This window comes from Andrena cerasifolii, chromosome 7 (assembly GCF_050908995.1).
Source record: "Andrena cerasifolii isolate SP2316 chromosome 7, iyAndCera1_principal, whole genome shotgun sequence".
Classification (NCBI taxonomy): Eukaryota; Metazoa; Arthropoda; class Insecta; order Hymenoptera; family Andrenidae; genus Andrena; species Andrena cerasifolii.
This window is the reverse complement of record NC_135124.1, coordinates 4,764,748-4,783,592: the sequence shown is the minus strand read 5'-3', so window position 1 is coordinate 4,783,592 and position 18,845 is coordinate 4,764,748. Positions and strand designations below refer to the sequence as shown.

General features: G+C 45.3%; 2 protein-coding genes across 3 annotated transcripts in view; one reads left to right on the top strand and one right to left on the bottom strand.

Moving 5' to 3' along the window:
- Nucleotides 1-18,845, top strand: part of LOC143371179 (protein pangolin, isoforms A/H/I/S) — a 128,129-nt gene that overhangs the window by 30,177 nt on the left and 79,107 nt on the right. The window contains exon 3 of the mRNA XM_076816126.1: nucleotides 8,826-8,929. Coding sequence (XP_076672241.1) covers nucleotides 8,826-8,929 — 104 coding nt within the window. The remainder of the gene's footprint in view (nucleotides 1-8,825; nucleotides 8,930-18,845) is intronic.
- On the bottom strand, nucleotides 15,477-18,463 carry LOC143371637 (uncharacterized). Of its 2 annotated transcripts, XR_013086080.1 has the most exons (3): nucleotides 18,227-18,463; nucleotides 16,059-16,122; nucleotides 15,477-15,704 (listed from the first exon to the last, which is right to left on the bottom strand). XR_013086080.1 is itself a non-coding variant. In XM_076817048.1 (2 exons), exon 1 carries the CDS (start codon nucleotides 17,780-17,782, stop codon nucleotides 16,061-16,063), a length of 1,722 nt encoding a protein of 573 aa, XP_076673163.1. In that variant the 5' UTR covers nucleotides 17,783-18,034; the 3' UTR covers nucleotides 15,477-15,704; nucleotides 16,059-16,060. The 2 variants fall into 2 exon arrangements, 1 of the variants encoding a protein (XP_076673163.1); XM_076817048.1 differs by lacking the exon at nucleotides 18,227-18,463 and having other exon boundaries at nucleotides 16,059-18,034.

Here is an 18,845-nt window from a genome sequence, read left to right as displayed (position 1 = left end):
ACGAGCATTCGTCGGGATTTGGTTCCGCAGAACAGGCATGGCGACCGCGAGTCGCTAAAGCGGATGCTGGCAGGATTTGGAATACTCCTTCCCGGGGCGGAAGGTCGTCGGACTGAAAATATCACGCGTGCACGCCCCGAGGAATTCCTCGGTTAGTTTATTTCTTTCTGGAAATTGCCGCTGCTCGCATTTCCGTGCCCGAAGCATCCGACTGAGCGGGAAGACTCGCGCATTCCGGGCGCGTCGAACGGATTCAGTTGGGCGACAAACGCGGTGATTGGTGTAGAAATCGGGCCTTGTTCCTGGCCCCGAACGTTTCACAGGCCTGTCAAAACTCTGAACTCGGTACGTCGGATCTCCCGAGCTCCGCTACCTGCCGCAGCGCCTCGAAGAAAGTGCTCCGTCAGAAAGGGCTTATTGTGGCTCAAATGACACGGATCTCGCCGATAGTTGTGAGGCTTGTCGACAACACGTTGAGGGGCGCGTCTGCTCTTCCCGCCGCCACCGAATACTCGTTTAATGCGATACGGAGTTTTCAGGCAGGTCAGAGCGTCGCTCTGAATGCCTTACGGATCTCGAACAATGGGCCCACGAGTACCACTTAATCGGTCTATCGACACTCGAAGCCTTTTCTATTTCGATCACCTCTGTTTCGCCCTTGTTGCCTTCAATTTTCGGTGAACAATTACTTCCGAAGAAAAAAAAAAGAAAGGAAGACGCGGGGATGAAATTACCAGCTTTATTCGCGCGAATTTCCAGGGCAGGTGGCTCGTTTGAACGATAACTCACGACTCCGGGAAATAAGGAAAACCGTTAACTCCGAGTGGACTGTCTTTGATCGCTCGACTGTCCAACGAGATCTCGCCCGATTAAAAGCTCATCGCCGAGCAATAACGGTCAGCTACTTTCCTTCTTTAACCGTTATCGTAGACTGGCGTCACGCTCTCGCTTTCTTCTCAAGGCGTCCAACGGTTATCTTGGCTTTATCTCGCCCCATTACCATCATAAAATCCCCGGTCATGGACGAAAGGGGAGAACACTCCGCTTTCTTGTGTTATTACCGCGTTCCTCCCGTGCTCTCCTTCTATCTTGATCTCTTCAGCGAAATATGCCGCGCGAACCTCGTAAAGTCGTCAGAATAAAAATCGCCAAGAGACTGGTTAGATTCGTGGTTGTCTCGATCGGTACCACCAAGCAGCTTCTAAAAGCCCGGGATTTTTTTATAGGTACTTCCTGACACATCGGTACCATGCAACCGCACTTACATTCTAACGCGATAATCCGCCCTAACGCACTCAACTCGCAGGGGTGTAATTACGAGCGTCAGCCTTCGGATGCAGCCTTCTCCCTTTTCGGTTCGACTCGGCGGAACCGCGAAAAATATATGGAGAGAAGAGGAGTCGCCACGAATCCAGGGATTCCGGCAATCGTAGATGGCGTTTCGAAGCTGTGCGGACTGGCCAAAGCAGCCTTGGCAGAAGGCGCTGGCACGGCACCCATTGTCCGCGCCGTCTCTTGTTACGAGACGAGACAAGCCAGGCAGAGGAACGGAAAGGACCGAGCGATGGAGAAAGAGAAGCAAAGGGGAACGGAGAGAGATACGCAGGCAGTCGAGCAAAGAGCCAGCCAGCCAGGCGGCGGTCAAACAAGCAGGGCCCAGGCTGTTTCCTCCTCGTTCTTTTCCTTCTTCTTCTTCTTCTTTCATCCTCCTCGCCTTCTCTTTCTTTTGTTGCTTTCCTTCGCACGGGTCTTGCCATGCCGGGGGACCGTGCCGAGTCAAAACCACCTATGTGCCCGGCGAGGCCCCCGGCAGTAGGTCTGTTGCCTCGAGGCCCACGGCCTCTCCCCTCTCTCTCTCTCTCACCGAAGAGTCTCCCTCGCTCCTTCTCCCGCGCAGTAAGTTGCAGCGAGAGAGGCCCGCTCCTCCGCCTGGGTCCAGCTTGACCTCCGGTCAGCCGGACCCCCGACTTTTCGTATGCGGTTTCGCCGGAATCGATGACAGAACTTGAAAATTTCGGGAGGTTTAATTTCGCGATGGTCCCCAGAAAATTTATGTCCGCCGGCGGAGTGGGGGAGGGGCACAGCCCGCTTCCAAGGATCCTTCTGTGTGAATTATGGAAATCGAATGGGCAGGCGTGCGCGTGTTTTGTAACTTCTCCGGTACACCGCGATTGCCTTTCTTGTGCCGGGACTAAAAGTTGCGAGTCCTCCTTTCGGAATGCTTCGGAGATATGCGATGCTTCCAGGTTAGGTAGATTCAGTTTCGCGTACGCGGGCAATCCGAGGGGCAGTTCCCGAGGCCTCTTCCGGCTGCCCGTTTCATCGTACAGATCCCATCGTGTTTGGAATCCAGACCAAATCGACGTCTGGGGAGTTCTTGATTGCTTTGATTCTTGGGCTGCTCGTGGCCACTCTCTCGGATTCTAACCAACTAGCACGTCGCGGACCTCGAGTACGTGACAGTGGGCCTGGCCTCGAGGCCTGTCAGGAATCTCTCCGGGCCCCATTACGAGGGTGCGCCTACTTGGCGATCTTTTATACGGCGAAAACCCGTTTCGTTGTCTTGGATCATCCAGTGCACGTGCGTTTTCCCGACCGTCTTTCATCGCGTACGTCATCGCGGGGACTAGTTCCGCCCGCCCGCCTCTATATTATGCAAATTCGTGGGAAAGATAATGAGATAGATACTATCTTCGCCTCGGTAATAAATGTTGCGCGCTTCTCACTGAAAATTGCATCTCACCCGGCGAAAATTCTGCGGGGTCTCCTAAGTCTCTTCATCGAGCGCCCGACTGATCCTACTGTTTCGATCCTGGACCAATGTTTAGCTCTCCGAAACACTCCACTCCTGTCGATCGACGAGGCAAAGGAGACAGATCTGCAGTGAGATTCATTAGAGTAGATGGTTCAGGCACTTGTTGCGTAAAACGTGTTCGGAGGCGAAATTTCACGTTGTCCCGGGCTTAGTTGCTCCCCGCGTCCTTCTCTTGCCCCCTGTGCTTTTCTACACGGACCTCCCGCGTGGAGGGTCACCAGGTTACACGTTGCCTGGCATTCCCATTTCGGTGTTCCACCAAAAGCGTCGTCTCTGCTAGAAACCTGACTCCTGAATTTCTCGGAGCCGTTCGCCGCCGGGCCTCTCTCCCGGTGATCGTCAAGATATCCTAGTAAAAATTCTTGCTGCGAACAGCGGCTTTGTAATCGTCTGATACGCCGGACTACGAGACGACCTGGACTTTCACTCGGACCTTTATCTCGCAACGAAGTTCGCGGTTTTCAATTTCTGCAAGGACTTGCTGAAATTACAGATGCATCCTCCGCTAAAGGTGGCTCACTCAAGGGCCGGTTGCATAGAGTTTTCTTCTGGACACATCTCGCGGAAAATTGATCGACGGAAACAACCGACACCTGCGGCCAAAAGAGGCACTTGTTGCACAAGGGGTGTCGGGGAATGAAAATTCCTCCCTGGCACGTCTCTCTCTCTACCCTCTGGTTTCTTTTCGAAGGCGAACAGGAGGCCCCCCGTGTCGAAGGGTCACGAAACGCGTCCGTGGCTGAGAGTTACAAGTACGGATTTCTATTCACACAGACCAATAGGCCCTAGTCTCCGGCTCCGTAAGAATCTGCACGGTCCTTTTAGTGCCGCTGCAAACGGAGGGAGAGGGGTGCTGTAATCCTTAGCCTTTTGCCCTCTGTTCCTACATCGGTTTGCCCTGTGGGAGACGGAAGAGCTTGATAAATCTGGCAGGATTCTGCCAAGGAAGTCGCATCTCTGGCACGCACCATGTCCCACAATTGGTCCTCCTTTCCGAATCAGGGGACGAATGAAAATCATCGTCTCCGTGATGGGTATTGTTGGACCACGGCGGGACCTTTCTCGACCTGCGTGAAAGCGTCTCTCCTCGGTAGTAGTAGACTTTTAACTATTCAATGGTAAAAGTTCGTGACTTCCTAACAAGAGATCGTAACTTTTAATCAGCCCACCGTTTCATCCGCTTTCCCCGATGCGTGCCTCATCGGCTGGCCGTGAATTTGAGAACCGCAGGACTGTGATACGGTGCCGGCAGGTTGGTAGGTAGGCATATAGCGTTGATGGACCAGAGCTAATCTAAAAATCGCCGGAACTTCACAATTATAGTAATTTACCAGCCGACAACAAGCTGTACACACAAGCTTGCCCATAATGGCATTAATGGCACGCTCTTTCGCTCCCGTGTCCTTTTTAGTCGGAATCCAGCCCGGATTCGAGGCCCGAAACTGATGAGATTTTACGATCGAGGTTCGACACGGGTTGATCCTCCCACGTTCGACCTGTACACCCTCGGCGTTCGAAAAATATCAGTTCTTTGAACTTGATAGCATCTAACAGTTCTTCTTTTTAGCCTCGAAGAGGTGCCCTCGCGCCGTTTAGTCATGCGTTGGGACGCGCAAAATATTTTCGAGGTGGGGAATAGCTTCGAAAGATTTTTATCCCCCACAGTGATCGTGACTACAAACGCAGTCTGCTCCCCTATCCCTCGTCACTGGATGATACCGTGGTGATTATTGTCGCCCTCTCAACGCGAAATTACAAAAAAAAATGAAGGGAATGGATAGATTTATCGTTTTTAACAAAGCACGGATCCTTGTGCCATCGCTTCTTTTTTCTCATCAAATGAAAATGATCCCCCGCGCAGGCAATGCTCCCGAACACTCGGCTCGAAATCGAGGACACTCGGAACATGCAAATCCATAATAATCTCTTCACGGCTTCCGCTCTTTGCCTCCTCTGTTCTAATGGCGCCTTTCCAGAAATCGTTGATGCAGAACAGCGAGTAACTCGGAACGCGGATATTGTTTAAGAACCCGTACACCCTGCAGATAGCTGCGGTTTCTCTAGTAGACTGGCATTTCGAATCTAAACGCATCGCAATATATTCCCCTAAAATTCCACCCTCGCGTGTTTCTTTATCGTACCCTTAGCGTTGTTTACGAATTGTCCCAGTGAAATGATTCACAATATTTAAGCTGTTGGAAAATTTTGCGATTAATTGGATTCTAAAACGAAAAGGTGGTGTCATTTTTCGATCCATATTTTTGGCTTTCTCCACTTTTTTTGCCTATTCAGGATTAGACAGCAAAGTTTTATTTTCCTTTTTTTCCTAACAAGTGTTTCGATCTATATTTCCATTTGCTCCACTGCCCTCTGTCTTACAACCTAAGTAGGTTCGTGAACTTCAATCCTCAAGATTCTAGATTTTACAATTTAAATATGCTCTTTTCAAAATTTACTTTCGGCTTAGAAAAAAATCGCAATGGATGGAAGTAGTGCAATAAACACTGTAGGGTTCCAAGCTGAATATTATTCAGTTTTTATTGCATGAAGAATGAGATTGGTGGCTGGACATCAGGGCGGAGCGGAAAATTTAAATTTGAATTTTCAGCTGGCCTGGGTGCGGGATAGTTGTCTTTTAACCCTTAACTGGTACCCTGGGGTCGCTCGTGACCCCAAGCACCCAAAGTTCGATGTACAATTTTCGGTTGTCTAAGTTGGTAAACTGAATTTCTAATTAATTTTAAAATAATAGTTTAACTTTCTACGCTTCTATTATTTTCTACATTACCTAAGAAGAAAATATTCATAGTGGTTGCTCTAGTGTCGACTTTACAAATTTCTATGTCCTTTTTTATTTGGGGTCTGCCACGACCCCAGTATACCAGTCACGTTTGCCAAAAACAGTATACCAGTTAAGGGTTAATTAACCAAACACAACTGTAAAAAAAAATTGGAAAATATTCATGTCTGCATGGTCCTTTTTCTCCTAAATAATCATATAATCATGTAATCATTTTTAGGAGAAAAAGGAACCTGCAAAAATGAATATTTTCCATTTTTTTTTTACAGTTGTGTTTGGTTAATAAAAAGACAACTATCCCGGACCTAGGCCAACTGAAAATTCAAATTTAAATTTGCGCCTATATAGTATGGCTCCGCCCTAGTGGACATTGTTACTGAAAAGGATCGAACCCCTCAGTTCGTACCAGTCTGTTGTAGCGGAAGACTAGAAGTTGCTTTTTAATCCAACACGAATAAACACTGCAGCTGACCAGTACTTTTACTGCAGTCCCTGCCAGTGGACTTCTGACATCCAATTAACATACCGCATCCAGTACTGAGGCTCGCGGAGCTGCAGGCGACAACAGATATCTAGATCCGTCTCAGCGAAACGCGGACAAATATCAGATCCTTAAGGGATTAATGGCTTTCCTTTGACTGGAGTCACGCGTCGAACGCAGGTGCTCTCTTCGGAGGAGAAATTCCCCCAGTGATCGGGCTTGGCGAGCACGTGACGGAGTTCTTGCGCATTGTGCGCCCGGGGTATCTATAATTACCGTGGCGAGGTATTATTCCAACGAGACTGCGGGGTAAACAAATTCGCAGGGGTTGAGCGCGGGAGAGAAACCAACCGGGCGAAATCGGGCAAGCGGAGGAGAACATGGCCACGAACTTCGAGTTGCTATAACGTCGCATGGAGGGCTATTGGAACGCAGCAGGAAGAGCGGAGGAGGAGGCACAGTGATCGCGATGGAAAGGCCTGGCGAGGAACCGTTGAGACTCGGGGGAAGGGAAGCCGGCAATAAACTTTGCCGCGAGGAGTGTGGTGCACATGTGTGGCTGAAGGAACTCTCTGTGACTGAGCGCGAGACAACGGTCCCCTTTTTGTGTTGTCGGAGCAAATTTTGGACGCGGCTTACGCCGCGATCCCTTCACCAGTTCAATAGTACCTAGACCCATCGAGATATTCCGGCGACAGATCGCAGGAATCACGCCCGTTAACTTTGCTCGGTTCATCCTCGCGTCCTCGGATCTACTCCTTTCGAATCCAACCCACTACGCGTACCCAGCGCGCACGAGCAACCCCTCCGATATAAAGCTATAAAGTAACAGCCTTACCGAGTCGCGCGGGACGGCTCCCCGGTACCCAGGACAAATTCGCCAAAGATTTAGCGACACTTCTGAACGCGGCGCGGCGAGACGCCAAGCTGATGAGCTCCCGCTACCCGCCAGTCGACGTAAACAGATAAAACTTTCATTAAACCCGGAGCCTATTTGCTCGTGCGGTCAGCGTGGCGAAATGCGCGCGCAAACGGTTTTCATCGACGCAGCCGCGATATAAAACGAGGATCGCGCGCGATTCCGGCGAAACTCGCCGGTATGCGTGCGTGTCCGCGTTATTTATAGAGCCGCGTAGCTGACAATTTAATCGTCCGCAGTCGTGTGAATTGCGCCGATGCATACGGTCCGTTCTTTCGCGCGCACGTTCGCGTCTTAATAAGTTCGGGCGAACGATTGCTGGTGTGCCTCGTACTTGGGGAAAAGGTCAATGGTCTTGCGCCGGGGGACGATCGAGATCATCGCGGAGGAGTCCCGAGCGAAGAATTAACTCTTTCATGGTCGCTGCTACGCGCGAGCCGAGCCGAGCCGCGCGGCCTACACCCGCGCTGCACCGAAGTATTAATTAAGCACACGACTCTCTGACCACTGCTACGCGGCTGATTTATCACCGTTTACCGCTACCGGCGGCGCTCGCGTTGCTTTTGCTGCGGCTTGTTGCGCCGCTATTACGGCCCATTTTCGAGTGGCGATAAGGAATCAACAACGGAGCTTCGGTGGAATTTCTGGCCCGATCCTTGCGATCCCGAGCCTGCAACCCTATCTGGCGTATACCGATCGACAGTCCCGCGTCAGGTGTTGCAAGGATAATGGCCAGGCGTGGCACACAATCGCCGCGTCTATCGGGGCTTCGCGGAATCGTTTATCGTACTTATGCGCTTGGTACAACCGCGCAATGCGGCCAGGTTCGTGAATTTTTCAAGTCGCCGCGGCTAAACGGACGTTATAGAACGGCCTGACCGAGTTGCACTCGTTGCTCCGCGCTCCACTGTACCGCGGCACTCGATATGTCGTGGCTGATTTAAAAGAAACAGTTGCTACCGTCCCGTCGCCCCGGACGATGATGCTTCCACCCCGCGGAATAATAGCGTCAGCGATCACCTAAAGATCTCCTGGTTGACCGGTGATAAGATCTAGTCAGAGGGCGGGTTTGATCGAGACGATACTTATCGGGTCGAATCCTGAAAGCAGGTTTCTACCTCTCGAAACGATCGAGATTCGCGGAACGGACAAACTGGGGTGGCTCTTGAACGGACGGCTCGGGGATCCGCCTTGAGCGGATCCAGACGGCCCTGCCGGCGGCGGCCCGGGGAAGATGATCGGTATCACTTGGAGTCCTTCGTGCGGATTCTTGTTGCTCGCCGCGATCCAGTTTCGCAGAATGGATAAACTCGAAAGGTTTCTCGGGCGGCAGCATCCATCCTGAACGTTAAAGGACAGATCGCTGAAGGTGGTTAAAAGTGGTAGGCGCAAAACCCCTGGGCCGCGGAACGATCCGCGTCGTTTCGTACACTTAGAGCAAGCTCTTGCACGCTGGATAACGTTTTCTGCCGAGTAATCGCGCGAGTCGCCTTACGAGGGCGGAATTAGATTCATTAAATATCATAGGACTGGTTTAGTGCACTCGTAATTGCTGAGGGAACGCTGGCCAATTGCGAGCAATGGCGAAGTTTACGCTGTTATTCGCGGAGCTGGGAGATGTCTACTTACTAGGGAGGATCGTCGGTTCAGGTTATTCGGAGAATGTTTATGGGAGTCTGGCTTGCAAGCGACTGGGCCCAGTTTGTAAATCCTTCGCTTGACGGGCCGGCCACCTGTCAAGCAGGAGAGATTCGTATCTTTCTAATTGTTCGTTAAATTAAATGTTGATGTGTTCTTGTTGTTTCAATAGGTAAGGTGGATCCAACGCCACATACCTCGTCGTTCAACATGGGCTATCTTGTCTCGCCGTACCCCTACCCCAATGGCGCCGGAGGACCCATTCCTGTGTCTATGGTGAGTGTTTCTTTGCTATTTCATTCTTTCGTAACCTCCTGTGCTTTAATTATCGAATGATTTGATGGTGCCATTAGGCGGATTAAGGGGGTAGATCCACTTAGAGGTCCGGAAAAAGCATACAAGTTCAGGATTTTTTTTAGAGAAAAGTATAAGTGAAAATTATTCACAATTTTTTTCTACTGAAAGATACATCTTTTAACTATATTATGCTAAATTTTCATGAGATATTATTAACTAAAGGATGAGATATCGGCTTGGATATGAGTCATGTTTTTTTTTGTTAAGCATTAGCTGCTGGAGGACATTCCCTAGGCCAAATTATGCATCTGAAAGCAAAAATTCAAATGGATCATTCAGAAGTATTTTGCAATAATGGAAATACTTGCAGGAATTTCTTGAGAAAGATGAATTTTTCTACCGAAATACCATGTTTCAACTTCAAACGATCGCCCTTTTTTTACCAACATACAGTATTAAAATTTGGAGAACGTTAGATACTTCTGAAAGTTTACTTTTTAAAATCTGTTTGAATTTCTGCTATCAAATACATCGTTTGGCCTATGGAATGTCCACCAGCTAATGCTTAAAATAAAAACACGATTCATACCCAAGTCGATATCTCCTTTAGTTAATAATAATATCTGATGAAAATTTAGAATAATATAGTTAAAAGATGTATCTTTTAGTAGAAACACATTGTGCATGATTTTCACTTATACTTTTCCCCCAAAAAATTCCTGAACTTGGACGTAACCCCTTAAGAACGCGTAAGCACCGAAGATAATGTTAGAGTAGAGTAGAATGATTGTCAAATAAAAAACGCTCCGCGATGACTACACACCATTGGACTGGTTCCGCCAAGTGAGACCGGATGATATCATTATTGTACTGGAAATTTGATGTGAACATCTTCAAAAATTGTTTTCTTAACTTTGTATCCTTTAAACTGTGACTAACGCACCACTAGAGTCTGCCTTCTAAGTCCCTCACCTAAATACGAGTTTGTTATGGTTTCGTGCATTTTTAACCCGGCTGAAGGCGCACCCCATATTGTAACACAGGTTGTCGCTACCGCAAAAAAACACGGTATCAGAATATTTTTTTTAACCTTGTAATTTTTATGTTAAAGTACAGTGTTTCTAGAATCAAAGAAAATTTCTGAAATATCTTAAAATCTTTATTAAAGTTCTTCAAAAAATTCTAACAAAAACTCGAACAGTCTTCATATTTTCGCAACTAGCGCCTCTGTGTTAAATTTTACCCAGTAGCGCCTCCCGCCGAGTAAAGGTGTTTGAATCTAAACTTCGGAACAGACATGCTGCGTACCATTCGCTTCATCTTACCCAGGATTTGCAGCAACCGTGCTGTGCTCCGTGGCCGCACAGCACTCTGTACGCTTAACATTGCTCTCCCTCGTCTCCAACGGGTGTATTTTTAAGGCGAACGCATATCGAACCGCGAGCTTCTTGGCTAAAAGCTATCGCGAGACGAGATAGATGATCATCGATCAATCCTCCTGACAAATTCGCTAAGGATAAGGGAAGGTATTCCCGAGCCTATTAAAATTTTAATTGTAAGAAGCACTTTGAGGGCAGGCCGTGTGTCGCCTCTTTTGTTTGCGGGGTCCAAGTTCGAGGCGTTCTCTGCTCCCTTTGAATCGTGATTCCGGTATTGATTTATGATGCCTGCAAATTGGATTCACGATTTATTTACGGGCGAACGTTCGCACGTTTCGCGAGCCGTGATAAAGTGCCGTTCCCAACGGCGCTGGAATTGTTTCTCTTTCCGCGCGGCCCACGGGTTTAAATAATTAATCTCGCATAACGGAGCCGCGGGTCTTAGCGGGGACCGTACGTCACGATTTTTCCGCGCCTGGCGGGCTCGCGGCGGTGCTGCGATATTTTCATTCCGCCAGCGTATGTCATCGCGCGGACGGCCCCGGGGGGAGAGGGGGGTGGCTCTTCTTCCACTTTGCGCAAATATCCACGAGTAGGAGAAAGGGTATCGCGGCGTGTCAGCCGCGCAATTAGCGCTATTAGCGATTACGCGAATGGAATTCGCTCGGCAGCCGAGTGTGACCTGTGCCTGGCGGGTCCTTGTTTACCCGGCGCAGGGAGATCGGTACGCAGCCGAGGGAACTTGTTTCGCGAATGATTTACATCGAAAGTACGTGACAATGGCTGTTTAACGAGAAGCGATCGATGGCGTCGGGCACGGTTAAAAAAGCTGGTGCCGATCGGGTGAAATCACGAGGGGCCCCCTCCCCTCCCCGGCGCCAGTAGGAATGGAATTTGCAGATTCACGTGTACACGCCCGTAACCGGGCAGTATTGTTGTACCTAATGGGATTCGCGGGCCGTGTGTGCCGCGTGCACGCACGCACGCCACCGTGTTTGCGCAGACGGCTAATTTGCCTGCGATGAAGCATGACGTCGCTAAATAGTGGGCAAAATTGGGCCGATTCGGCGTAAAAAGAGAGAGAGAGAGACACGCGCTGGTTCCGCTCCCAATTCCTACGGCAACTCGCGCCTGCGTGATCCATTAAGAGCTTCGTTGATTCAGCACAATTGAAGAAGTCCCCTCGCCCCAGGGAGACGCTTGTGTTTCTGTTCTTCAAAGTTTCGCTGTGTGGTGATGGAAATTTCATTTAAAAATCCTCCTTCAGTTAGCTTTCTGACGCATAACTATTGCGGGGCAACCCAGGGCCTTGAAGACCCTCGCGACCCAAACACGTGCGCCACTATTTGCGAGCGCCATAAACCTGGCATTCTTGGACAGCCGTGCGCCACATGTACCAAGCCTCCAGGTCATTTCTACTGTCAATCGCTGGGAGCTAGTTTCCGAGAATCCTAGAACGATCTACAGCAGGCCCGCCCGATTTTTGCTCAGCTTTTTTGGGACCTTTCGCTCTTGAGGGGCGCAAAGGGCCTGGCTCGGTGTCTTCAAGAGCTACAGCTTCCAACTTTCAGCCTGCAAGTCAGTGCAATGCAGAAGGGAAGGTAGAAACCTTTGCCTTCTTCCAGACACCTCTGGTACACTTACCTAATGTAACGGGATCAATTACATATTGACAAATGCGCATGTAACGCCAGGTTCTACTCAACTGATTGGAGGCCAAATGTGTCTAGGCTGTAGCCGCGTCAACACATCACGATACAACAGATTTATGTACCACACGATACAAATCAGGCACCTCTTATGTCTTGGGTACCCTTTTTCACGCTTTACGCATCATCAATTTTCAATGATACTTTAATAAATAAGAGATTGATTGTTGAGTGGCTCTATACACCCTAATTTTTGTGTAAACAATTGTTTGCATCGAAACGGTGCGTTTGCGGCACATGGCTTCTTTCGAACTTCATTCTGTTCTCGTTCAACAGAGTACGTTGATGGAAAAAAATTTAATTTTAATATTAATTTTCAATGTTTGAACAATTTTGCGATAAGGTTTTTTTTATAAATATCCACCGAATTAAGAGGTGTAGATTCGCCCCTGAAAGCGGTGACCAGCACTTTTTATACACCCTGTACATAAACAGGCTGACAACCACTGTATTTATTTATTACCGTAAATACATAAGTTTCGTTTCGGTACCACAATTCGCACATTGTACAGTTTCTTTTCGCCACACCTTCGATTACTGCGACCATTACGTTTTAATTATGGACCCCTGTAATTAGTGATTCAGTATATTACGAAGCCAAAAGGCGGAACAGATAAACATGCACAGTTTCGGTTGGGAATGAATAGGGAATATGAAGAGACGTACAAAGAAGCAGCACAAAAGAGAAATTGGTACGGATACACCAGGTGGTCTAATTACCTTTTTGTCTCTAAATCGCTTCGAAACTTAAAAGCAACCTAAGTATCATCCCTTGACAAAGAAAATGCAACTAGTACGAACTATGTACCCTTCTGTCTTATTTTCTTTTCCCAGATGCAGTGGCAGACTGGGTCTAAAAATATTGGTTGCTAGGAGACAAAGGGGGCCCACCCATAATTATAACGTTATCCTTTAATTTTTATAAAAAATAACGTATGCGCTGGCCTCGCGTATCCCGAATCAGAATTATCTTTTTCAGAGTTATTTATCATATTCCTAAATATAAACTACTATCGAAAAATTATTAAAACTTTTTTTATTAAAATAGTAATACAACGTGTATTCTCGTTGCATACAGTAATAATATTGGAAGCTCTTATACATATTTTCAAGCTACTACAAGGTTATTAACATTTTTAACATATTGTCTGATGTTTAAGGAGACCCACAGGGAGGTCTGTAAAGTTGGCACCCCCAAATGCGAATTGTTGGAAAAAATCGATGGCATTCGTTTGTTCACCCTTCAGAAATAAGTTTTATTACAAATTAAAAAATTGGTCATCAGCACACCCACGCACTATATGAACATTTTCTGCTTCTTTTCATTTTACCCAAAAATTTCATCTATCCACCCATCAGAAGGGGGTTGCGAATTTAAGAGATCATCATCAGCGCACTCACGAACAGTTTTTACTTACTTTCAAGTGACATACCTCCCATTGGCCATGATTTGTCAATGTTCAAACCACCATTGGACAGAGGATCCCATCGTTTAATTAACAAAAAATCTAACTCAAAGGTGATCGGTTCAGCCAGTCCGTATCATTTGGCAAATTTATTAATAATTCGATTCTGGAGTCCAGACCAATCGTGGACAATCATATCTCACCTAAAAAGAAGCGGAAAATGTTCATAGTTCGTGAGTGTGCTGATGACGAGTTTTTAAATTTGTTTATAACTTTTGTCCGAAGGGTGGACAAACGTGGGCAGATCGTAGACAATCGTATCCCACCTTTAAAAAATTGAATCGGGGGTGCTGGTGATTTTTTTTTATTTTTTCATAACTTTTTTTTTGAAGGGTGGACAGACGTGGACAAACGAATGCCATCGATTTTTTCCAAAAATTCGCATTGGGGGGTGCCAGCTTTACAGACCTCTCGTAGGGCCCACTTGCCATCAAGCAAGCTGACACCCTGTCGAGTCCGCCACTGCCTAGACATATCATACATAGAATGATATAACAAATATTTTATAACAGACTGCTTCAATAAATGTAATGTTTCATATAATTCTCCACAATATCATTTAGCGAAAAAGTAGTTTAGGAGATCTTCAGATGATCGCCCTGCATGATCGCCCTTCGAATCGCCCAATGCCTACCCTAGTTTCCCTGAAATTCGTTCGTGTATCAGGAAACACGAACCGGCAGCCAATGTGCTTTCCGTGAATTGTCTAATGGTATCACACCTAGTCGTTGGCCCACAGTAATGAACCGTAAACAGAATTAGACCGAGTTGCCGGTAAAGGGTTGCGTGACGTAAGCTAAGAGTTCGAGGGTGCCCATTGAGCTCTCTTCAACTGCTCGGAACTTGATGAACCCCACCGGGCCTACCCAGCGATGGTTAACAACGCTTCCGACTTGCTGGCAATGCACAGCGCAAGCCTCCTCTCCATCTTCTTTCTTGCTGAATATCCCTACCAGGCCTAACCCAGACCGACGCCCGGCTTCTCTTTCCTTTTCCCTCTCCTTCTCACTCCCTCGGCCCATACCTTGTCTGGGATTTACCTACCTCGGGCACTCATCTCCTACCGTGTCATTATGTCGTTATTTCCGACAACGAGCGTGTCCTGGCTAACCCTCGTACGCTTACCTCTAACAGGAATGGGCGCGAAACTGCTTTTGCCCGAAATCCGACTACAGACGCCGCTTGTGAATGAACCGCTGCTGTCGCGGTCGATCTTTGCAATAGAACTACGAGGCCACGTTTTAATGCACGCTCTCAGCCTGATTGTATTTCTTCTCCCCCGGCATAGGCACGCCAGCGAAATGGCTGTCCCTTGCATAAGTGGGTCTGTTGTTCCTGCTCAACTACTTGATCTTTACTCTTTTGGTGGTCATCCCCCGGCGGTGCACTACCGCTAGGAGTAATCGACTTTTTTTAGTGGCACGCATTCGCTAAAACCGCGAAATAATGAATTTCATTTGGGAGGAAAAAACGGACTAACCCGCATTTTTGCGAAATTGAGTTAGTAGCAGTAATGTATTCGAATAGGTTGTACTAATCATATAAAATAGGAATAATTATTTTTTTGCAATGTGGGTTAGTCTGTTTTTAATATCAATGCCTCGTATTATAGATAGAAGTTACATTTGATTTCTGAGACTTGCGTTTGTATTATAACGTTGTTGATACATTTTAACAAGTACATTGTACACTGTTTTTATTCTTGAACGCTGCTTTTTATATCCAGTGCGAAGAATTTAAGGCTGGGAAATATTCAATTTCATATTGCTACTCATGTCATAAGGTAAAATCCCGAACCCAAAAATTGGAAAAGTTGTGAAACTGTGAATATGTAGGGGATGTCAAAATTAACCCCCGAGATTTCGGCTATTTTTTTTATTTTAGAATGAATTCCTTCTATCTCTTACAGATCGCGAGTTACAAAATAAAATAAAAAATAGCCGAATTTTCAGGGGTTAATTTAAGGGGGGAATTTCTTTTTTCTTGGTCAAAAATATCGATACTTTAGGATTTTTTATAAACAAAAATGTAACATTAATTAATTTGAAACTTTGTATATGTGTTAGTAACACTTTCATTATGTTATATAAATTTTTTCAGTTCAGTTCACTTAAAAATACAGTTTCAGTTGCCCGTGAACTAGGACGCTCCGCACAATTGCTTCATTAACGGTTGACATGATATCTGCCCTCCAGTTTATCTGAAATCAAAAATTCTAATGAGATTTTATTTTATACACATATAATTATCGTTTGACCTACAATGAATAAAAAAAATATATTTTTCGAGAAATGGTAACTGTTTAAATTCAGATGTTCGATTTTTTGCAAAAAATTACCCGAACTTTTGATAATTAAAAAAAATATATACAACCTATCGTCTTGCCTGTAGGTCAAACGATAAAAGAATTCTTTCTTAACATGCAGTTAAAATTTCAAGTTGATCGATCCAGTACTTTTTTTTAAATCATGTCAACCAGCTACGAAAAAGTTGTGTCGAGAAAAACGCGTTTAAAGTTTGTAGTGCAGTTACTGAACAAATATCAGGTACTTACAACTAATCAGCTATTCCAGGTCCGTAGATTATTCCTTCCTCTTGCTCGTCGAATTGATTTTTTTCTAAATTTGCCATTCTAGCCTCTGTACGGGCCTTTTTCGTTGCTTCAAGGCTTCGTCTCGCCGATCTTTGTAATCGCCATTCATCTCTAGTCGTGGCGAAACTTTTGCATTGATCTCCAATAACGATACCAATATTGTCCATGATATTTAAAATTGCATAGCAGCCTTCATTAAAAATGCCTGCTGCTATAAATGCTGAAATCTCAATTGTTTTCAGTCCACAATGAAGGTGTTTGGGGGCAAGTCGCCAGAGCGACGAGTTGAAACTCTCATTGTTATTTTGAGTTTCACCACCCAAACACCTTTCTAATAATTCTTTTGAAGATAAATCTTCATAAATTGATTTTATTTCTTTTGCAACGTCTTCATGAAGTGGTGGCTCGTGGTTAAATTGTTTAAGAGTACCTTCAGCTTCAGCTTTACGCCATTTACACCAACTACCAGACCCCTTTGGACAGTACATGTGTTTGGGATATTTATCTGAAGATATTTTATGATAATATGTTGCCCATATAGCTTCGTACATGTCATCGATAGAACCTGAATGTCTTCTGATAGCTAAACCATAGTACACTGTTAATTGTTTAATTAATTTATCAGTTAATTTATTTTTTCCTCCGAGTTTCTTGGTCTTCTTTATGTTTCTTAGCCGCGATCCCATACGTTTCTCTACATGACCTACACATTCTTTTTTCTTCAATATAAAATCGTCACCATATGGATTTTCCTCGAGCAATGCTTTAAATGTCTTTGTGTCTCCATCACCAATATAGTTTCTATATCTTATTCCAAAATATTCTACAGATCGCAGGAACATTTCCTTCATGCCATCCACTTCCATCTTTCCGGACGACCCGCTATGGTTAGCAGTGCACTCGTCCTTGTGTTCTTCCATCCACAGGTCGTATTCCACCGTACCAGATTTTGATTCCCACACTTTACAACCATGGCAATATGAAGATTTCACTACGATATCGATTATTTTGCTAGAATATTTTCCAATAAGTGATGTGACTCCAAATAATGAATTGAATCCTCTCTTTTTCCATGTACCATCGCCGGAGACTGTGATCTCTGTCATCGGGTTCCCATTTTCAGCATTTTTTATTTTTTCCTCTTCTACTGCTTTCCTTCTCAAAATATCAAAAACTGTTTTAGCTCCTGAATATATACTATCTAAAGAAGTATAATATAGAGTGGAACTAATTCCTTGACAAATGTCCATGAGGCCACAAAATGTATTTAAACCTTCTTTGCCAACTCCCAACATTCTCAAAACTAAAATAATTCTTCTATTTATTTCATAGGATTTACCATCGATCAAAGGGCACGAATTTATGTATTGAGAACCACATTTACACTCTATTGTGATTTTAAATCCTAATCCACGAGAATTAGTTTCACAAAAATTCACTTGTCCTTTACACACTTTACATACAACAAATTGAGATATTGCAGTGAAAACTGATAAAAAAGCAATAATCCGATATCCATGGCTTGGATTCACAGTAAAATCTTCAAGATTCGTTGATGCTAATTTTTTAGCAGACGTACTCGCAAGTGAAATTTCTCTTTCACGAGTATGAATATTTCCCGTGAATTTCCTTTTTTTAGTTCTATCAGCACGCGTAGAACTTCCTCTATGCTGCTTTCTATCCATGGCACTCGTGTTCAAATGAAGTTATTTAACAATAAAACTATGACAAAACAAAACAAAGAAAGAGATCATAAATAACTAATAACAAAAACACAAATAACAGTTTAAACAAAAACACAAATAACAGTTTAAACAATAACACAATAATATCGAGATTCACAGGAAGAGAGCGAAGTGCACGTTTCAAAAGCCGAAGACATTCTGCTCGTTCCAAGCAACGTAAGCGAACAAATATCTCTAAAGAGTTCAAGAGGATAGAGAGACTTTTCCTTCTCACATCTGGAAATTGTCTTTCGACACGTACTTGTAAGCAGACCGTAGGTCTGCTCCGCAGCTGTTGACACCGTCCTTTTAGGCCTAACTGCTCAAGAGTCAAGGCGAACGAAACGAAGTCACTAAAGATGTCTTTGTCAAATTATGCTTATGTCACTGCAAATACATTTGAACTTGGCTGTTAGAAAACTACGACTCCAATAACATAAACGTTTTACAACAGTACCATGGATTCTGGGAGTATCGATCGCTCGATCACTTGCCGCCAAATATATACCTTACTTCAAAAGTCCATAACTTTGAAAATTTTATGAATTTTGACTTAAAATTTTGCAGAGACATTCCTACAAAGTTAAACTACAAGATTCTGTAAAAAACAAAAAATCGATTTTTTGACCAAAAAAAAAGAAATTCCCCCCTTAATCCCTTATAGTGAATTTGGGCAGCAAAAACAAATTTGCGCTGTAGGGGGAGTTGGTGCAGTTCGATGCAATGGGCACAATGTAACATTAATATTATCTTGATATCTAGAAATAGAAGTCCAAAACATGATCACAAGATACCCCATAAGGTATCATCTTATAGATAGATGTTTGGAACTTCTAACTGTTTCTAGACATCAAGATAATATTAAGGTTACATTGTGCCCCTTGTATTAAAGTGCCCCAAGTCCCTCTACTCAACAGGACATTCTCTACATATTCACAAACAGGGTTGCCAGATCAGACTTCATATTTTGCCGGAGATTTCAATTTCGTTGAGGACTGCAGTTGGACGGGGGGGGGGGGAGGGC